General features: G+C 39.9%; 1 protein-coding gene across 1 annotated transcript in view; it reads left to right on the top strand.

Moving 5' to 3' along the window:
• Nucleotides 1-15,925, top strand: part of UNC13B (unc-13 homolog B) — a 336,698-nt gene that overhangs the window by 91,874 nt on the left and 228,899 nt on the right. The window contains exons 5-6 of the mRNA XM_050943528.1: nucleotides 1,008-1,133; nucleotides 12,491-12,829. Coding sequence (XP_050799485.1) covers nucleotides 1,008-1,133; nucleotides 12,491-12,829 — 465 coding nt within the window. The remainder of the gene's footprint in view (nucleotides 1-1,007; nucleotides 1,134-12,490; nucleotides 12,830-15,925) is intronic.

The raw sequence follows: 15,925 nt of genomic DNA, 5'->3' as shown, positions 1-15,925 counted from the left end.
TGGTCCTCTGTGCGTACATTTACTTGGCACTGTTCCGTCACAGCAGCCTCTGATGGAAACTGCTATCATTCAAGTAAACTCAAATCCCATCTCCAAACTGTACTGCTTGGGAGTCACCTGAGTGGGATACATGTCTGCAACCACTTTAAGAAGAAAAAACAATGACTGAGGTGGGTACAGACAGGTATTCCACAACCCACCCTCCATCCCCTCTCCATCAGTCTTAAACCAGCTTTTCCAGTGTGAAGGAACTAAGGGATGTCAGGGAGGTGCTGCTTTTATATAGCCTCAGGAGTGGTCATAAGGAGGCATAAGGTATGCGCACAGCCCTGATGGGTACTGGTGGTGAAAAATCTCTAGCACCGGTGCATTTGGTGCGAACCCACCAGAGCACAATACACTTCAGCACCCACATCTTGAACAACAGTTACAGAGCAGGTAAGTCACTGTTTTTTTCAATTCTTAAATTTCATAAGTATATTGGACTGCGTGTAGGAAAACACTGAAGCCAAGGAAAATCGGTTAAAAGGACTTTAGCAGCCTGTTTAGGTCCAAAACTATCTTCATTAAAGGTGAGCTGAATCTCATTCAGCATCCTGTTCAATCTATCTAACCGCTCTTTTTGTGCCATGCAGGTCCCCATATTATCCAAGTGCCCTTGAGGATTTATTTCTAGATATCTATTGTTAAAACTTAAAACATCTGTAGAAATGCTGCATGGGATAGCTTTCCTTTTCATGACAGTAATTCGGATCCCCAATCAGGGTAATCATGGTCCTTTAAGATAAGGACATGGATTTTTATTTCCCTCTGCCCTGACCTGCCTAATATCTTTGTTTTGTTCTTTTTTTAGACTAGCCCATGTTTTAGTCCCAATAGCCGATGTGACTCTGGAGTACCAGACTTCCTATCTGTGGGTTTTTTAGTTGGAATTTTAGTTGCAATATTAAGTTTGGAATCAATATGTAACTATCTGTCTCCCTGCTCTTACTCTATTTACTTTCAAGGCGATATGATAGCATAGATTCCACTGTGAGTGGCCGATCTGACCTAGAATCTGCATCTGAGTCTAGTCAAATGACAAGCCGCCAGTACTCGCTAGAAAGCAGGCAGTCTCTAGATTTGTCCGATAGGTGGGTTAACCTCTTTACAGCTAGATGTTTGTCTAATCTCCTTGATGTTGCTGTTGTGATGTCATCTTGTGATATACTTCAGCTGACTTTCATTGTTTGCATGCTTTCACTGTATTTCCAAGCTGTGGTAGCTTAATGGTGGGCTGACGTCGTTACTTATTTCCATTCCAGGTGTTGTACTTAATTTTGCTGTTTAGTGAAATGTAACATTTTATAAAGTAGGGGGCAAACTCTTAATTGAATACATTTCTCACATCAGAACAGGTCTGTTCCTTTGATGCCTAACTGTTCTGATTACTGTAGAGTCTACAGTCTTTCTTCACACATTCACGTTGCTTCCACTACATTCAATTGTGACTTGTGCGCACTGGATACAAGGGCTGTGTCTGGCCCTAGGAGGCATCCTAATTTGATGGTAGCTGTGTAAAATGACTTATTCTCATTACTGGCTTTAAATGTCAGTTATAAAAAATTACAGTAGCTGTTTTCACAAAACAGGATTCATTTTAAAGTAATGAGCACCTTTCAGATTAACATAAACTTGCCTAATGTTAACAAAATAGGCAGTCCTTGATATTAGAGTGAAAATGCAATTAACTGTTCTAGCATTCCTTAAATTATAACACCATAATCTCAAAACACCAACTTTTATCTGAAGTTGTATTATTATAATCTTTCACTGATAACTGTTCTACTTCAGCCATTCCTTAATTTTTGTAGATGATGTGTCATAATTGTTATGGAAGTTTTTGACCCTGCAGACTATTATGGTAATGTTTGATCCCTTGATTTAAGAAATGTTATATGTTCTTTTAGTAGATGATCACCTTTCAGTATCTACCCCGTTTGAATGTGTTCCGTGTTTATATTTCTTTTGTTAATGCATTTAATTCACTATTCTTCTGGTCTTATTTAAACTGTCCTTTGAAAAAATGTTTTTTTAACTTTCTTTCCTCCCCTTCACTCTTTCCTCCTCTTTTTTTTGCCTCCTCTCCCTTTTTATTTTTATCTTTCATTTATCAGCCAAAGATCTCTAGTTAGAAGTGAAAAGGTCAAGATCATTCCATTTGATTCTGAAATTGGAGAAGAAGAGTGGGAGAGTAACTATGAGGAGTTAGGAAAACTGCTAATAGAGGAATTCCTAGAAAAAAGTAATAGAAATAGAAATTGTCAGGAAACAAATGTAAAGAAAACCCAAACGCTCTCAAAGAAGGAGACTTTCAACCACCATGAAAGATTAAGATATTGCCAGAATGTGTGTGCAGAGTCAGGAACTTTCGACATTCCTAGATATCCTCAGGAATATGATACAATAGATAGGAGAAGAAAAAAGAAACTAAGATACAAAAATTTTGACAAGAGTGAACAAATAAGCTTACATTATAATGGAAGTCTACAATTTCCTGTGGAGAAAACAGTCTCTTTCAATGGTATAGCAACTAGGTCTGAACCTAGCAGTGTTTTCCCAGTATATGAAGGAACTGAAAAATATAACAGCGGCAGCATTGAAAATAAGGAGCAGATTCCTGATTATCCAATGTTGCGTCCGTACAAAAATGGCCTAATGGTTAAAAGTGGCAAGTGGACCAACAAGCAGCTGGCAAACCATGACTGTGATGGCTCAGTTCACTTTGGCAGTGAAGAAGTAACAAATGCAGAACAGCCAGTCATTACTTTTGTGCCATTAGATGACCTGGAAGAATTTGACAGCAGTGCTTCTGAGGAGCTTCAATATTCACCTGTTTCAGATGATGAAATGGAAGAATTAGCAATACTTTCACAAACATGGTGCAAATCAAATGTTTGTCATCTTGACCGTTTCACAGATAATTTTTCTGCAAATTCAGTATCTCAGTTGCAAAAGGCTAACTCTGACAAAAAACATCAGATTAGAGGGGGCAAGTATGGCTATCCAGTGCAAGACTTGACTCTTTCTCCAGTTGAGGAACCAAGTGAGGAATATGTTGATGCGATGGATGAACTGCAATGTCTGGTAGAAACTGTATCTGAATACTTGGCTGAAAAGGAGGAAGAGATTAGCAAATTTGGTACTCTCCCAAAAGTGAAAAAAAATTCTGTCTCTCTCTCTCTCATGCAGGATAATGCTGATAATTCAATGGAGAAATATGTACACCCTGATCAGGCAAAACCTACTGTGATGGAGAACAAAGAGAACAGCAAAGGCAAATCTGAATCTCTCCCAGACTTGTCAGGTGTAGAGAACACTGTAAATTCCTTGTTCAGTTCTTTCACTGAGAAGGTAAGCTCAAGCACAAAGCACCTCACAACCTCTGTTGAAAAGCTTGTGTCTTCAGCACCAGAGAAATCAGAAACTCGAAGCCAATCTGCAGGTGGAATCTCAAAGATATTCTCTAGCAAACCTAAATCCGAGCATTTAGCCCCAGAAGTGAAAGTGGAAAGTAAGGATGATATAAAAGCTTCCATACATTCATTATTACCGTCCCAGACAAGCAGTGACAAAGGGATGCGTGATGCAAACTTCAATAATGCAGAAGCCACTAAGAGAGACAATATAGCTTCTACAGCTCCTTGTCTTCAGGAGTCATCAGAAAATACCACCACAAGCCAGCAGCCTTCACCTCAGAATCAAAATTCAGTTATGAATTCAGTTTTAGGTATGTTTAATCCTTTAAAAATCTTCACTGAAAAAGAGGTACCGAAAAAAGTAAATATAAAAGAGGAAAAAACTAAGGAAGGAGGACATCTCATAAGTGCTTGTGAGACAAACAAAAGTGAGAAATCCTCTGAAGAGAACACAATCACCAGTGTTGTTTCTGAAACTAACCAAAATAGAACAAAAAGTGAGGCAGAAGATAACACAGGCAGCAATTCTATGTCCTCAATCTTTGGTAAACTTACAAACTCAGTCAGTTCCTTTAGCTTGAAAGCCAATGTTGAGGGTCTAGTAGTACCCAAGCAGCAGGGTGGGCCACAGAAGTCTTCAGATGTTCATCACGTGGCACATCAGCCAGACATAATTGTAAAAGAGTGCATAAACATTTCAGGAAATCATTGTCCTACAGGTCATGAATTGGAAAACAGGAAGAGTGTCAGTAAAGTGGAGGTTCATTCACAACCTCCAGAGCACAGTATAACACCTGATAACTTTTTCAGTCCGCTCAAAAAATCCTTCAGCCAATTATTGCTTCCTTCTGCTGAATCTGTGCAAAAAGAAACCTCAGCTGGAGTCTCAAAAGGCCACAGAGCTGAAGATAATATAAGACAAAACAGTTCCACAGGTGAACGTTCCTTCCCATTTACTGGTAAACTACAGATTCCTTTTTTTAGTGGCTTTGGTTTTTCAGATAAGCAGCAGAATACAAAAGAGAGAGGAAGTATCTTGCCTTCTTTGTTTAAATTTGCTTCTGCAGAAAACCTCGTAGCCTCAAAAAATCAAACCAGTCAGAGTTTTAGTGACATAACTTCAGCGGTTAAAGATGAACACAAAAGTAGTTATTCAGGAAATGCCAAATTTTGCTCATTAAAGTCTACTTCAGTTCCAAATATACCAAATCATAAAGAGGAGCCTATAAGAATAAAAAACACTCATAAGGAAAATAATACACATGCACAAGAAAATAGAAATCAAAGTGTCTCAGCCACCTTTAAAGTTACACATACACAGTGTAGATCTGTGAATGGTCATGAAGAAAGTAGAAATATAAAACAGGATATGATGACAGCAGGACTAAACACAACAGATATAAAATCCATGTCTTCTGGTGAAGTGAGAGACCTTAAAAGTATGGATGATACAAAGAAGAAGAACACACAACAAGGTTTGCTTTCAGGGCGCTTTTGGTTTTCTTCTTCTGAAAACACTCCCAATGGGCAAGAGTTGAATGTTAAAAATGAAAGTGAGAAACAGAAAAACAGTTCACCTGGGTTATTTTCTGGGATATTTAAATTTGCTTCAGGTGAAGATATGTCTGACTGTAAGCAAGATGAGATGAAATCAAATTCACTAGGCCTCGTGAAGTTTTTTGATAGAAATGAGGAGTCTAACTTAAAAAAACAGTCCAGTAGCTCAGACATAACTTCTGATGCTCAAGGAATCCCTGTGGAAAAACAAGAAACTTCCAGCTTTTTAAAAAGTTTCATATTCAAACCAAAAGAGAAACTGCATGATATGAAAGTGACTGAATCTTCCAAAACTAGTGACCATTTACCCAACATAATAGTAAACAAAACAGAGGAACAACATATTCCCTACTATGGGCCCTCTGCATCTCAGAATGAGCTGTGTTCGGTACAAGATTTATCTGGGAAATCTACAATTGGCGGGCAAGTCTCTAACCAAGATACAGAACTTAAAATGTGTCAGACTTTCTTAAATGAAGGATCCAATGAATTTCTTAACTTTTCTTTGTTGGATGGTAAAGCCCATAACACATCGAAGCAGTATCCAACTTTTGAAGAAACAAGTCATTCTAGCTTTGAATGGGAGTATGACATGGGAGAATTTCCTGCAAACACTCAGGAAGTAGCATTGCCAATTTATTATGTCTTAAACCAAAACTTTGATGTACCTACTGAGTTTTTGGACTGGCCTGTATCAAATGACACAGTAATGAATCTGTGTAAAAAGGATGGAAATGCAAATGTTGTTGACTGGAGAATAAATGCAAATTGTGAAAGACAGAGTATAGATTTAAGTCTGTCATATGAATCCTTTGATCAGTTAGTGTTTCAAGAAGTCTTTTCAGAAGAAAATGATATGCGGGCAACTAGTTCTCTCAATGGAAATGGCAGTAATCTTCCACCTTTTGAAACAGACTGCAACTGCTCATTAGAAGAGTTGCCTATGGACTTAAGCTACTCATCTGGTTGTGATGGAACTATGTGGACTTTAATTGACCAAGAGTCTATAAGTATGGATGAAAGTTTTGTGTATTCAGCATACGGTCAGGAGTACGAGCACTGGCTGACGCTGCTTGAGCATGGTGTATGGTGGCCATCAGAAGATGGTGATTGTGGATACTACATGTATAGTGATGGTCAGTATGTCTATTCACTGCTCACTGATCCTACCGGACAGTATGTCTATGTATGTGCACCTGAAATGTACTCGCATCAAGAATATTGGAACTATAACTTTCAGGTGGATTCAATTCCAAGGGCAGTGTTGGAAGATAACATGATTGCTGTTTGTGGTTTCAAAGTCCCTCTTGGCAATGAAGATGAACTATTGTGGTTTGCTGAAGAGGAGCAGCTAGATAATTACCTTATAAATAAGCCTCTTGATTTGTCTGTAGCTTTGCAAAGAAGTGATCAGCTAATGAACATGAATTTGGAGACGTTTTCACAAATGTTTGATGAGTCTGTTTATTACCAAAGAGAGCAGCCATTAGATTTTTCAGATTATAAACTTCAAAAACTCAAAGTAGATTTTAGGCCTGAAAAGGAAAGTGGGGGGTATTCAGAAGAACCTCCACTAACCCTTGATCTTAGAACACATTCCAAAGTGACTTCTAGCTGGATATTAAATAAAGAGTTTGACATCAAGCAAACAGACAAAACCATTCCTTTAACAACTTTGGAGAGTGGATCATTAGGATTTTTTGGCTTCAATCTGTTTCGGTCCTCTCATAAAACAGATGAATCTTCTGCATCTGCTGAAAGTTGGACAGAAGTCATACAGAGTGCAGAAGATAAAAAAACACCAGTGAACAAAGTCACATCTTTATTTTCTGCTTTGGGTGGTCTAATGGGAAAGGGTTCGGGTTCTGACGTTAATGAGTCTTTGGCGGATTCTACCATGAAGACAACAGGTACACAGTCAAAATTATCTGGGCATAAACATGATGTTCTGTCATTAACATCAAAATTAGGGGAAGACACCCGAACTGGGCAAAAGACTCCTGCTGAGCCTGAATTAGGGAGAAATGGTGCAACGGAATTTCATAAACTAGAATCTTTGAGAAATGAAAAGCATAAATTTAATCAGACTAAAACCATCCATATGAAAAAACAAGGATTAACCCAAACTATGCCTGATAGCAAGGCAAATAGAGCAGCTAAAACCATTAAGACAAGTCCAGTTTCAAGTCATCTTGGAACCCAAGTAAGCAGTGAGGAGCACAAGAAACCTCAGCCAAATCAGAACCAGTCATCCACAGAGCCAGAGGAAACTATATTTAAAAGTGCTCTGAAACTTTTTAGTTTAGGAGAAGATTCTTCTGCAAGTTCAACATCTGAAAAAAATCCAGCTTCTGGATTTTTTGATTTCTTTAAAACACAGGTAAACAAAGGGCCGCAGCCATCATCAAATCTGGAAAAAAATGAAAACGATAATGAAACATCTCAGGAGAGAAAGGAGACTTCAGGTATTTCATCATTGTTTGGTTCCCTGGGAGATATCTTCAAAGGAGATGCAGTCTCTTCTCAACAATTGGCAAATGCCACTGTTTTACCAAAGACCGATAGCAGTGTTTCAGTTGAGTTCAGAGAAAAATTTGAAAATTCAGGCAGCCAGCATAGTTATATGCAATCCCTTTCTTCTGCCATTGTCGGAGACATTAGAACAGAAGCTCTGAACAAGCAGACCTTGCCTAGTCGTAGTATACAAATGGAGCACCCAAACACAAAGGTAGAAGAGGAGAACGATAGCAAAAACTCTGGAAATGCATTATACAAGCCAGTACACACCGGTCAACTGAGAGAGCCCCTAGTGCAACACAGTAGTGCATCAGTGGTTATGCCAAAGCAACAAGGAGATAATCTTATGAGTGTCATACCTGATAAAATGAAACCAAGTAAGCCAGATCAGACATCTAGAGAGTCAGGGTTTAGTTTGCCTTTCAGTTTTTCAAATGCCACTGCTTCAAAACCACAGCCAGCACAACCACTCAGCAGGAGTATATTCTCATTCTTTAGTGGATCAGAGACCCCTACATCTTCAGCATCTGTTGCTAATCTTCCTAATGCTAAGCAGCTAGAAACAGAAGGGCTATTTAAGCTTCCCTTCTTCTTTTCGACTGGTCCGACTGTCAAGAAAAGTGTGCCTCAAAGTAGTTCCAGCTTTAGTTTCTTCAATCTGACATCTTTTTTGGATGAAAAGCCACAAACTCCTCCAGAGAAGGAAAACATTGCAAAACATGCTCAGCAAGCAAACTCTAAGCCATTTATGAAGCAAAGCATGTCCGTTGACTCTAGTATCAGAGTTACCAGACAATCAGGCTTGGACAGTAAAAAAGAGGCTCCTGGTATTGTGGAGCCAGTGATTGGCAAACAAGAGACATCGAACAACTTCCCCAGCAATGCAAATGAATTAAACGTTCCTGCAGAAGAGTGTTCAGTAGAAAGTGTTGCTGAAATAAGCAAAGAGAATGGTGTAGAAAAGCCTTCACAGATTGATAGGAATGCCACAACAGAGGCAGTTTCTTCTGATCCTTGCCGTGAAGTTTCTAAGTTACAAGAGGACAGTGAGTCCTTTTCTCCAGAGTTTCAGGAGCCAAAAGAACATCTCCTAGACAGCACAGGAAAGGAAGAGTGTATTACACCTTCCTCAGCTAAGGAAGAGTATTCATGTTCAAAAGGACAAACTTCTGGAAACAGGGGTGGCAGTTCAGTTTCAGATGAAAAAACCAGTTTCACAAATTTAAGTGACTTAAATGTTACCAACAGTGTGTCAAAGGAGGTCATCTCAGAAGAAAATTTGAATGTACCCAAGTATAAATTACCTGGGCACAAATTACCCGAGCCTACCTCTGGACTTGGATTAAGGCAGGCACAAGAGTCAAAGTCTTCCTCAGAGATGCCAGAAACACCTAATTTGCAAAACAAACTCAAGGAACCTGAGAGTGACAAATCAGTACTGGATTCTTCAGTGGAAATATTTTCAAGCTTCATGACAAAAGTGAAATCTCCTAGAAGTTTATCTGGCTTGTTCTCCCAGTCTCAAACTCCAGCTGCTCCTAGTGCTCAGAGGAAAAGCCCCTCCTTTTTTGGTCTCTCTTCTCTCCCAAGTGGACCAGCTCCAACTTTCACAAATGATCTTTTTGGCATTTTTAAAAGTGCAAAGGAAACATCAAAAGAGGAGGCTTGTCTGAAACCCACTGCTAAACCTCAAGAAAGCAATAGAGCAAAAGACACCATAGGGTCAATTTCTATAAAAGATTCCAAAAAGCTAGAAGAAATATCTACAGCTGAAGTGTCTGAAATAAAGACCAGCAGTTCTCTGAAGGAAACTTACACACCAGACTCAGGAGAGAACTCCCCAAAAGATTCTAGTGTGCCAATAGAAATTGGAGAAAATCAAAGACTTGAAACCAGCCAAGAGAAGTCTCAGCTAAATGCTTCAGAGATGTTGGTTCCAGGTGAAGATCAAGTGCCTGAAGTACTTCAGTTGAATGCTAATTTACAGCCCTCTGTAGAGTTGGGGAATGATGACCTGTGCCATTCAGACTTGGACAGTGCAGTCGGTCCAGAACAGACCATGACAACTGACCAGACAGATCTCAATTTGTGTCACTTAGATATGGGCCCTACACATGTAACAGAAGAGCCACCAGCTCCCACTGAGGCAGATGTTTACTTCTCCCAGGCTGACCTTAATAGTGTACTTGAACTGGAACCCAGAGCTCTAATTGATGAGGCAGATTTAAATTTGTCCCAGTCAGATCTGAGTACTGCTCTTGAATTGGGACTAGTCATTCCAGGGGATCAGGCAGATATTAATGCCTATCATTCAGATGTGAATAGGACCCTTGAAATAGAAGCCAAAGCTCCAGCTGATGAGACCGCTGATAATTTGTACCAGCCAGATGTGAATAAGACTCTTGAAATGGAACCAAACATTCCTGCAGAGCTGTCAGAGCGTTTAACAGTGAATGAAATGACTATAGGAGGAACTAGCCCCAAATGTGATTTGAATAAACAGTATAAACCAAGTAATGTTCGTCTAGATGCAGGTAGTAGCAAATCTGTGTTTGAAATGCCAAGTATGCCTACTTTGGCAAAATTCAGTTTCATGTCATCTTCTATGGAGGGTGGAAAGCCATTTGGGTCCTTCTTCTCACAACAGCCACCTTCTGCAAGTAAAACTGCAGCAGAGCCAGGCCTTATGTCCAGTTTTAAGAAGTTTTCTTCAACTCTGTTTGAAGGAGGTAATGAAGAAAAAGTGAGTAAGACAGACAGTGTCCAAGGGGCAGTGCTTGGCAAGAAGCTAGATTTTTCATTTCCTTGGCAAAAAGACAACAAGGAGACCTCTGTCAAAAGGGAACCGAATGTGCTGCCGCAGCTTTCATCAAAATCAGATGTAAAGGGGCTGGAAACAGTCAGTGCAGATGATCCAAATACTGAATCAGGTTTGTCTACTGAGCAGCCTGACATGGTGAATGCTGAACTTTCCGAAGAAGCATCTGGAACCAGCACTGTTGATGTGTCCAGCAAGAAGTTAAAAGACAGAGTTGCCAAAGAATCTGAAGATCAACAAAGCACAGTTTCCAATAAACTGTCTTGTCGTCCTTCTCTGGAAGAATCACCAGGAGAGTTACCACATCAGCAGGTTGAGTCTGAACAGGAGGATCTTGTTTCTTGTCCTGACACAGTAGCACTTCATCCTGGATCACAAGCAGCAGATCTGAATAGCATGGAACCATCAAATAAGAAAAGGCTAGTTACAAAAGCAGCATAATAAATGGTGTCAAGCAAATGGCCATTTATAATGCAAATGCTCTCTAGCAGTAGATATCAAACTTTGTGTTACTGTGCGTAGCTCAATCTCATCTCTATTTATGATCAGTTGTTTGTAGCATTACCTGTAGTTGACATTAGCGAATATTGTTGTGTAGTCACTAGATTAAACACTAAATCCTTGTATCATTTTTATCAACTTCCTCTGCTCTCCTTTGTTTTGTAATTAGCTTGCGTATGTGCTCCTTTTGTGTTCTGTCTCAGTGAATGAGTTGTTTTGAGTGTTACTTTCATTAGCCTTTCACAACTTAATTCTTTCCGTGATAAAAGTCGGGTACGTACAGGATGGTTTTGATTACTTGTTTAGTGATTGTATTCACTGAAAAAACATTTGTAACACTAGATAATACTGTGTGGTGCCCAGAAAATGAGGTTATTTATAAAATAATATTCAGACTTTAAATTGTTGAAGCTGAATTTGCCATTGTACTAATTATTACAGAAATATTTAGAATGCTTTCCAATTTTTCAGGCTTTTTAACATTTCCAAAGGTGGCAATGAAGGTATTACAGGTTAAACTGTAAGGTTGTGATTCATTAAAATCTCCACAAAATCTGCATACTTCAAACAATGTAGGATGCTACCGAGTAAGGTTTGCAGTAGTTCACGAACCCCTATTTTGTCCTATGTATATTACAAATTATAATTGCCTCAGTCTCTCACATGGTGGAGATTTGCTGAACTCCCATTGGTGGGCAGTGAAAGGGAAGCTTGCTCTCCCATATGTCCCTATTTTTAACTATACTATGAACAGAGGAAATCAGACTCCAGGGCTGCCAATCCAGCACCAAATGCAATTAAAAAATGTAACATATGAGAGAAGCACACATAGTGCTTTAATTCCAATTGACCGTCATTCATGAATCAAAATCTATTCTTAAAGTGCCTGTAACTGATGCATTGCTCGTGCGCATCAAGGTCAAAACATTATCCCTCCATATTAGGCGATTGAAAATATTATACATATATACACGAGTAAAATGTTTTAGAAATGGTTTCTGAGGGAAATCTGAACATGGAATTTCCTGACTCTGCATGTGAAATTTCCATTCCAAGATGTCCTCATTTTTATGTGCGGTTTTTATATGGAATCATTGCTTTCCAAAGAGTTCAGTAGGACTAAGATGGATGCACTCTTTTGCTAAGAAATATCCATCTTTCTGGTCACAGATTCTGGCAGCAGTACAGTTAATGAGGCGGAAGTAGAGAGCATCTAAAATAGTGGAAGATAACCATCTTCCTTTCTGATTCCCATGTGCACATTTTTACTCTTCTGTGTTGATCAAAATACCTTCATTGTTAACCCTGGCTGAATTTCTTTAGAATAGGGGAATAGTATAGTGCTGGTATGATTACTGTTACAGATTTGGTTAGTGGACCACTAGGCACTGCATTTCTGTTTCTCTTGCTATAGAATCTACAGTAGGTTTATGCTCAATTTCTGATTAGTTCAGGGATTACAATGGTTAGATACCATGAATTGATAATACACTTCTAGCAAGCCAGAATATAGCCAAGCTTCGCACTACATTTATAGTCTTATAGTTTCCGTGCAGATTTAGTCACTAAACTTGCTGTTTGTTGCATGTTTCCTCCCTGCCACTGACTTTGGACTTGCTTATCTCTTACTCCCCCCCAGTCCTGCTGGAAGTAGCAGATATGGCTCCTCATGTAACGTCAGTCAGGGGAGCTCTCAGCTGAGTGAGCTGGACCATTACCATGAAAGCACCCATGGGTCTGAGCAAGAGGATGAACACCGGGAAGAGGAATCCAATCATTCCTGTCACAGCTCTGGCAGCTATCAGAAGGATGGCCAGGAGTGGCGCAGTGAGCTGGAGGAACACCCTGAGCATCACAGTGAAACAACAGAGAAGGAAAAGGTCTGTGTGAGCGAGGAGACAGCTCAAGATCATTCTGCATCCAGATTAACCCCACAACTTGTGAAGCCCAAGGATATCCCTGCAGGGCGGCCAGAGAGGTAAGTGAAGTGTACAGAATGTCAGTGTAAAGTCATGGAGATGTTGTAACTTACAGTGTAATCATACACACTGACATTCCCCTTTCCCCGGAGGTGCTTGGTCCATGCTCTTCCCCAGGCCCTGCCCCCACTCCACCCCTTCCCCCAAGGCCATGCCCCTGTCCCTCCCCTGACTGTGCCCCTACCTCACTCCTCCTCCTTCCCAGCGCCCTCCTGCATGCTGCTAAACAGCTGATCCACGGCGGGTGGGAAATGCTGGGAGAGAGGAGGAGGCGCTGATGAGCGGGGCTGTGGGGGGAGGGAGGGCTGCCAGTGGGTGCCGAGCACCCACTAATTTTTTCCCCTGGGTTCTCCAGCCCTGGTACATCCATGGAGTCAGTGCCTATGAGTGAAATGCTCATTTTACTGTTGACATTGATATTGTCTGGTTAACCCCAAAGTTGGAAGCGAGTCTGTGATGTCCCCATCTTAAACTCTTCCCAAACAAATTGGTTGATCATATTAACATGCTGTATTCTGATAAATATCTTTATACTCAGTGACAGATGTTTGGGAAACTTAAACTGTATTTACTAGATAGCTGAGCTGCAAGCACCCTCCTTCAGTGACCTAGCAACTCATCTGCAATATTTTTTTCCTCCATTCTTGATGAGGGATATATGAGGCAGGCCTGGAGTGGCTGGATTGCTCATGATTGGAAAAGCTACGCGCTTATCTCCATATTAGCAAACCAAACCTGTTTAGTGGCAGTGAACTTTGTGAGAGGACACATGTCATCCATCCAAACCTGAAAGGAATGGAAATAAGAAGTTAAGTCATTTTTCCTCACCTTCATATTTCATTCAACACTACCAATATCATGCTCCCTAAAACTTTCACTCTCATCTCCAACAGATACCAAAAAGCTATATATCAGCTTCATCAAACTTGCACTCTAACACAGAACCTTAACAGTTACCTCAGGGTGTTATACCAATTGTTCATCACAGTCCGACTGTTAGATATTCCATGCATTTGGGAAGCTAAACCACCTTAACACTGCTGACGACAATTTGCAGTCCAGCACAGCTGTGAACAAGTGTCTTGTCCTACGGGAAAGCCGAAGAGCAGCTGAATTGATCATTTATGCCATTATAAATTGATTATTGATAGTTTTGACTACTCAGAGGGAAGAAATTTACAGTTTATCATCTATAAAAATTCCTACACTTTGAAACATTATTTGCATAATCAGTGTTTAGTTTTCAGGAATTGTATTATTGCAATTGCCCTGTACTCTGGCTGCCATTATTAGCCTGTCAGAGTACAATGATTTGCATTATTATTGTAGGTTATTTCTCAGTATTCATCATATGAATAAGCAAATTTCTCTACTCTGATTCGCCGCTATAATTCCTCCGCTATTGGTCCTGTACCGTAATGTTCCAACCTTTTGGCCAATGGTGAAGACAGCCCTTCGTTTGTCTCACTTCAGCTGAAGCAGAAATACTCCTAGGCTTAAGACTTGTCTACACATAGGTTTTGTACCAACTTCACTATTTGCTTAGGTGGCTGACTTCCTACCAAAATAATTAAACTGGTCCAGGACCCTAGAGGGGATACAGTTATGCTGGTACAAAGGTGCTTTAGTCCGGTGTAATTATTCCCTTGAATGTAAAGAAGGTTAAAGGATGACTTGATTACAGTCTATAAGTACCAATATGGGGAACAAATACTTAATAATGGGCTCTGCAATGTAGGAGAGAAAGGTATAATGTGATGCAGATGCTGGAAGTTGAATCTAGACAAATTCATTCTGGAAATAAGATGTACATTTTTAATGGTGAGAGTAATTAACCGTTGGAACAGCTCATCAAGGATTGTGGTGGATCTACGATCATGGGAATTTTTAAATCAAAATGGAATGTTTTTCAGTAAGCTCTGCTCTAGGAATTATTTTGGGGAAGTTCTTTGACCAGTGTTATATAGGAGATCAGATCAGATGGAACCTGTGAATCTATGAATAAGAATGAACTGTACAGATAAGCACCTTTTTACTAATATAGGTAAATAGGTGCAATTTTTATGTAGACAAAAATTGTCAGAGACCTAAAAAGACATCACCACTACCAACAAAAAGACTGGTGAAAAAGAGAGCACTAAACTTTTCTAAAAGCTTTTCTTGTGGCTCCTTCAGACTTGATCCTGCTTTCCTCTTACAAATCAGCACAATTCTTTCCACAGAAATAACTATTTCCTGTTTGTTTACATTGTTGTCAGTTGTCATGTGTGTCGGTCACCAGAAAATGTACAAAGGGTAGACTAGTGCTATGTGAGGTAAGGGAGAATGTTTAGACAAGTACATGGTGGGTGGTTGTGGTATACAAGTATGATCAGCCGGAGTGTGTTAAGGACAGATGCATGCCCCCCACCGATCGGGGTGCTGGCGGCAGCAATTTGATAAACTGCATTTATCATGGACCTGTGACCACAAACAGCCACCTCCTATTCCCTTTCTGCTGGGACTGCTTTTAACATTGCAAATCTCTAAGCAACTTGAGGCTGTTACTTTTTGAAGCTACAAAAATATTTTTTTCCCTCACATGTGGAATTTCTCCCCCGAAAAGCCCAGGAATGAGTTTCTCATTATCTAAGTCAGGGGTCGGCAACCTTTCAGGAGTGCTGTGGCGAGTCTTCTTTTATTCACTCAAATTTAAAGTTTTGCGTGCCAGTAACACATTTTAACGTTTTTAGAAGGTCTTTTTCTATAAGTGTATAATATATAACTAAAAGATTGTTGTATTTAAAGTAAATAAGGTGTTTAAAATGTTTAAGAAGCTTCATTTAAATTAAATTAAAATGCAGAGCCCCCCGTGCCAATGGCCAGAATCCAGGTAGTGCGACTGCCACTGAAAATTAGCTCGCGTGCCAACTTCGGCACGAGTGCCATAGGTTGCCTACCCCTGATCTAAGTCATCAAGTGTCAGAATAGTTGTTTTATACCATTAGAAAGCTGGGAATTTTCTCTTTCCCAAAGTTGCTATTTCAGTCCAGTGCCTCTTATTCCTAACTGCCCTAGATTGGCATCTCCTTTACAGGAGTATTTTCGGGGTTGTA

Source organism: Gopherus flavomarginatus, chromosome 3, assembly GCF_025201925.1.
Source record: "Gopherus flavomarginatus isolate rGopFla2 chromosome 3, rGopFla2.mat.asm, whole genome shotgun sequence".
NCBI classification, from domain to species: domain Eukaryota; kingdom Metazoa; phylum Chordata; order Testudines; family Testudinidae; genus Gopherus; species Gopherus flavomarginatus.
Note: the sequence above shows the minus strand (reverse complement) of the source record. Positions and strands in the feature narration are given on the sequence as shown.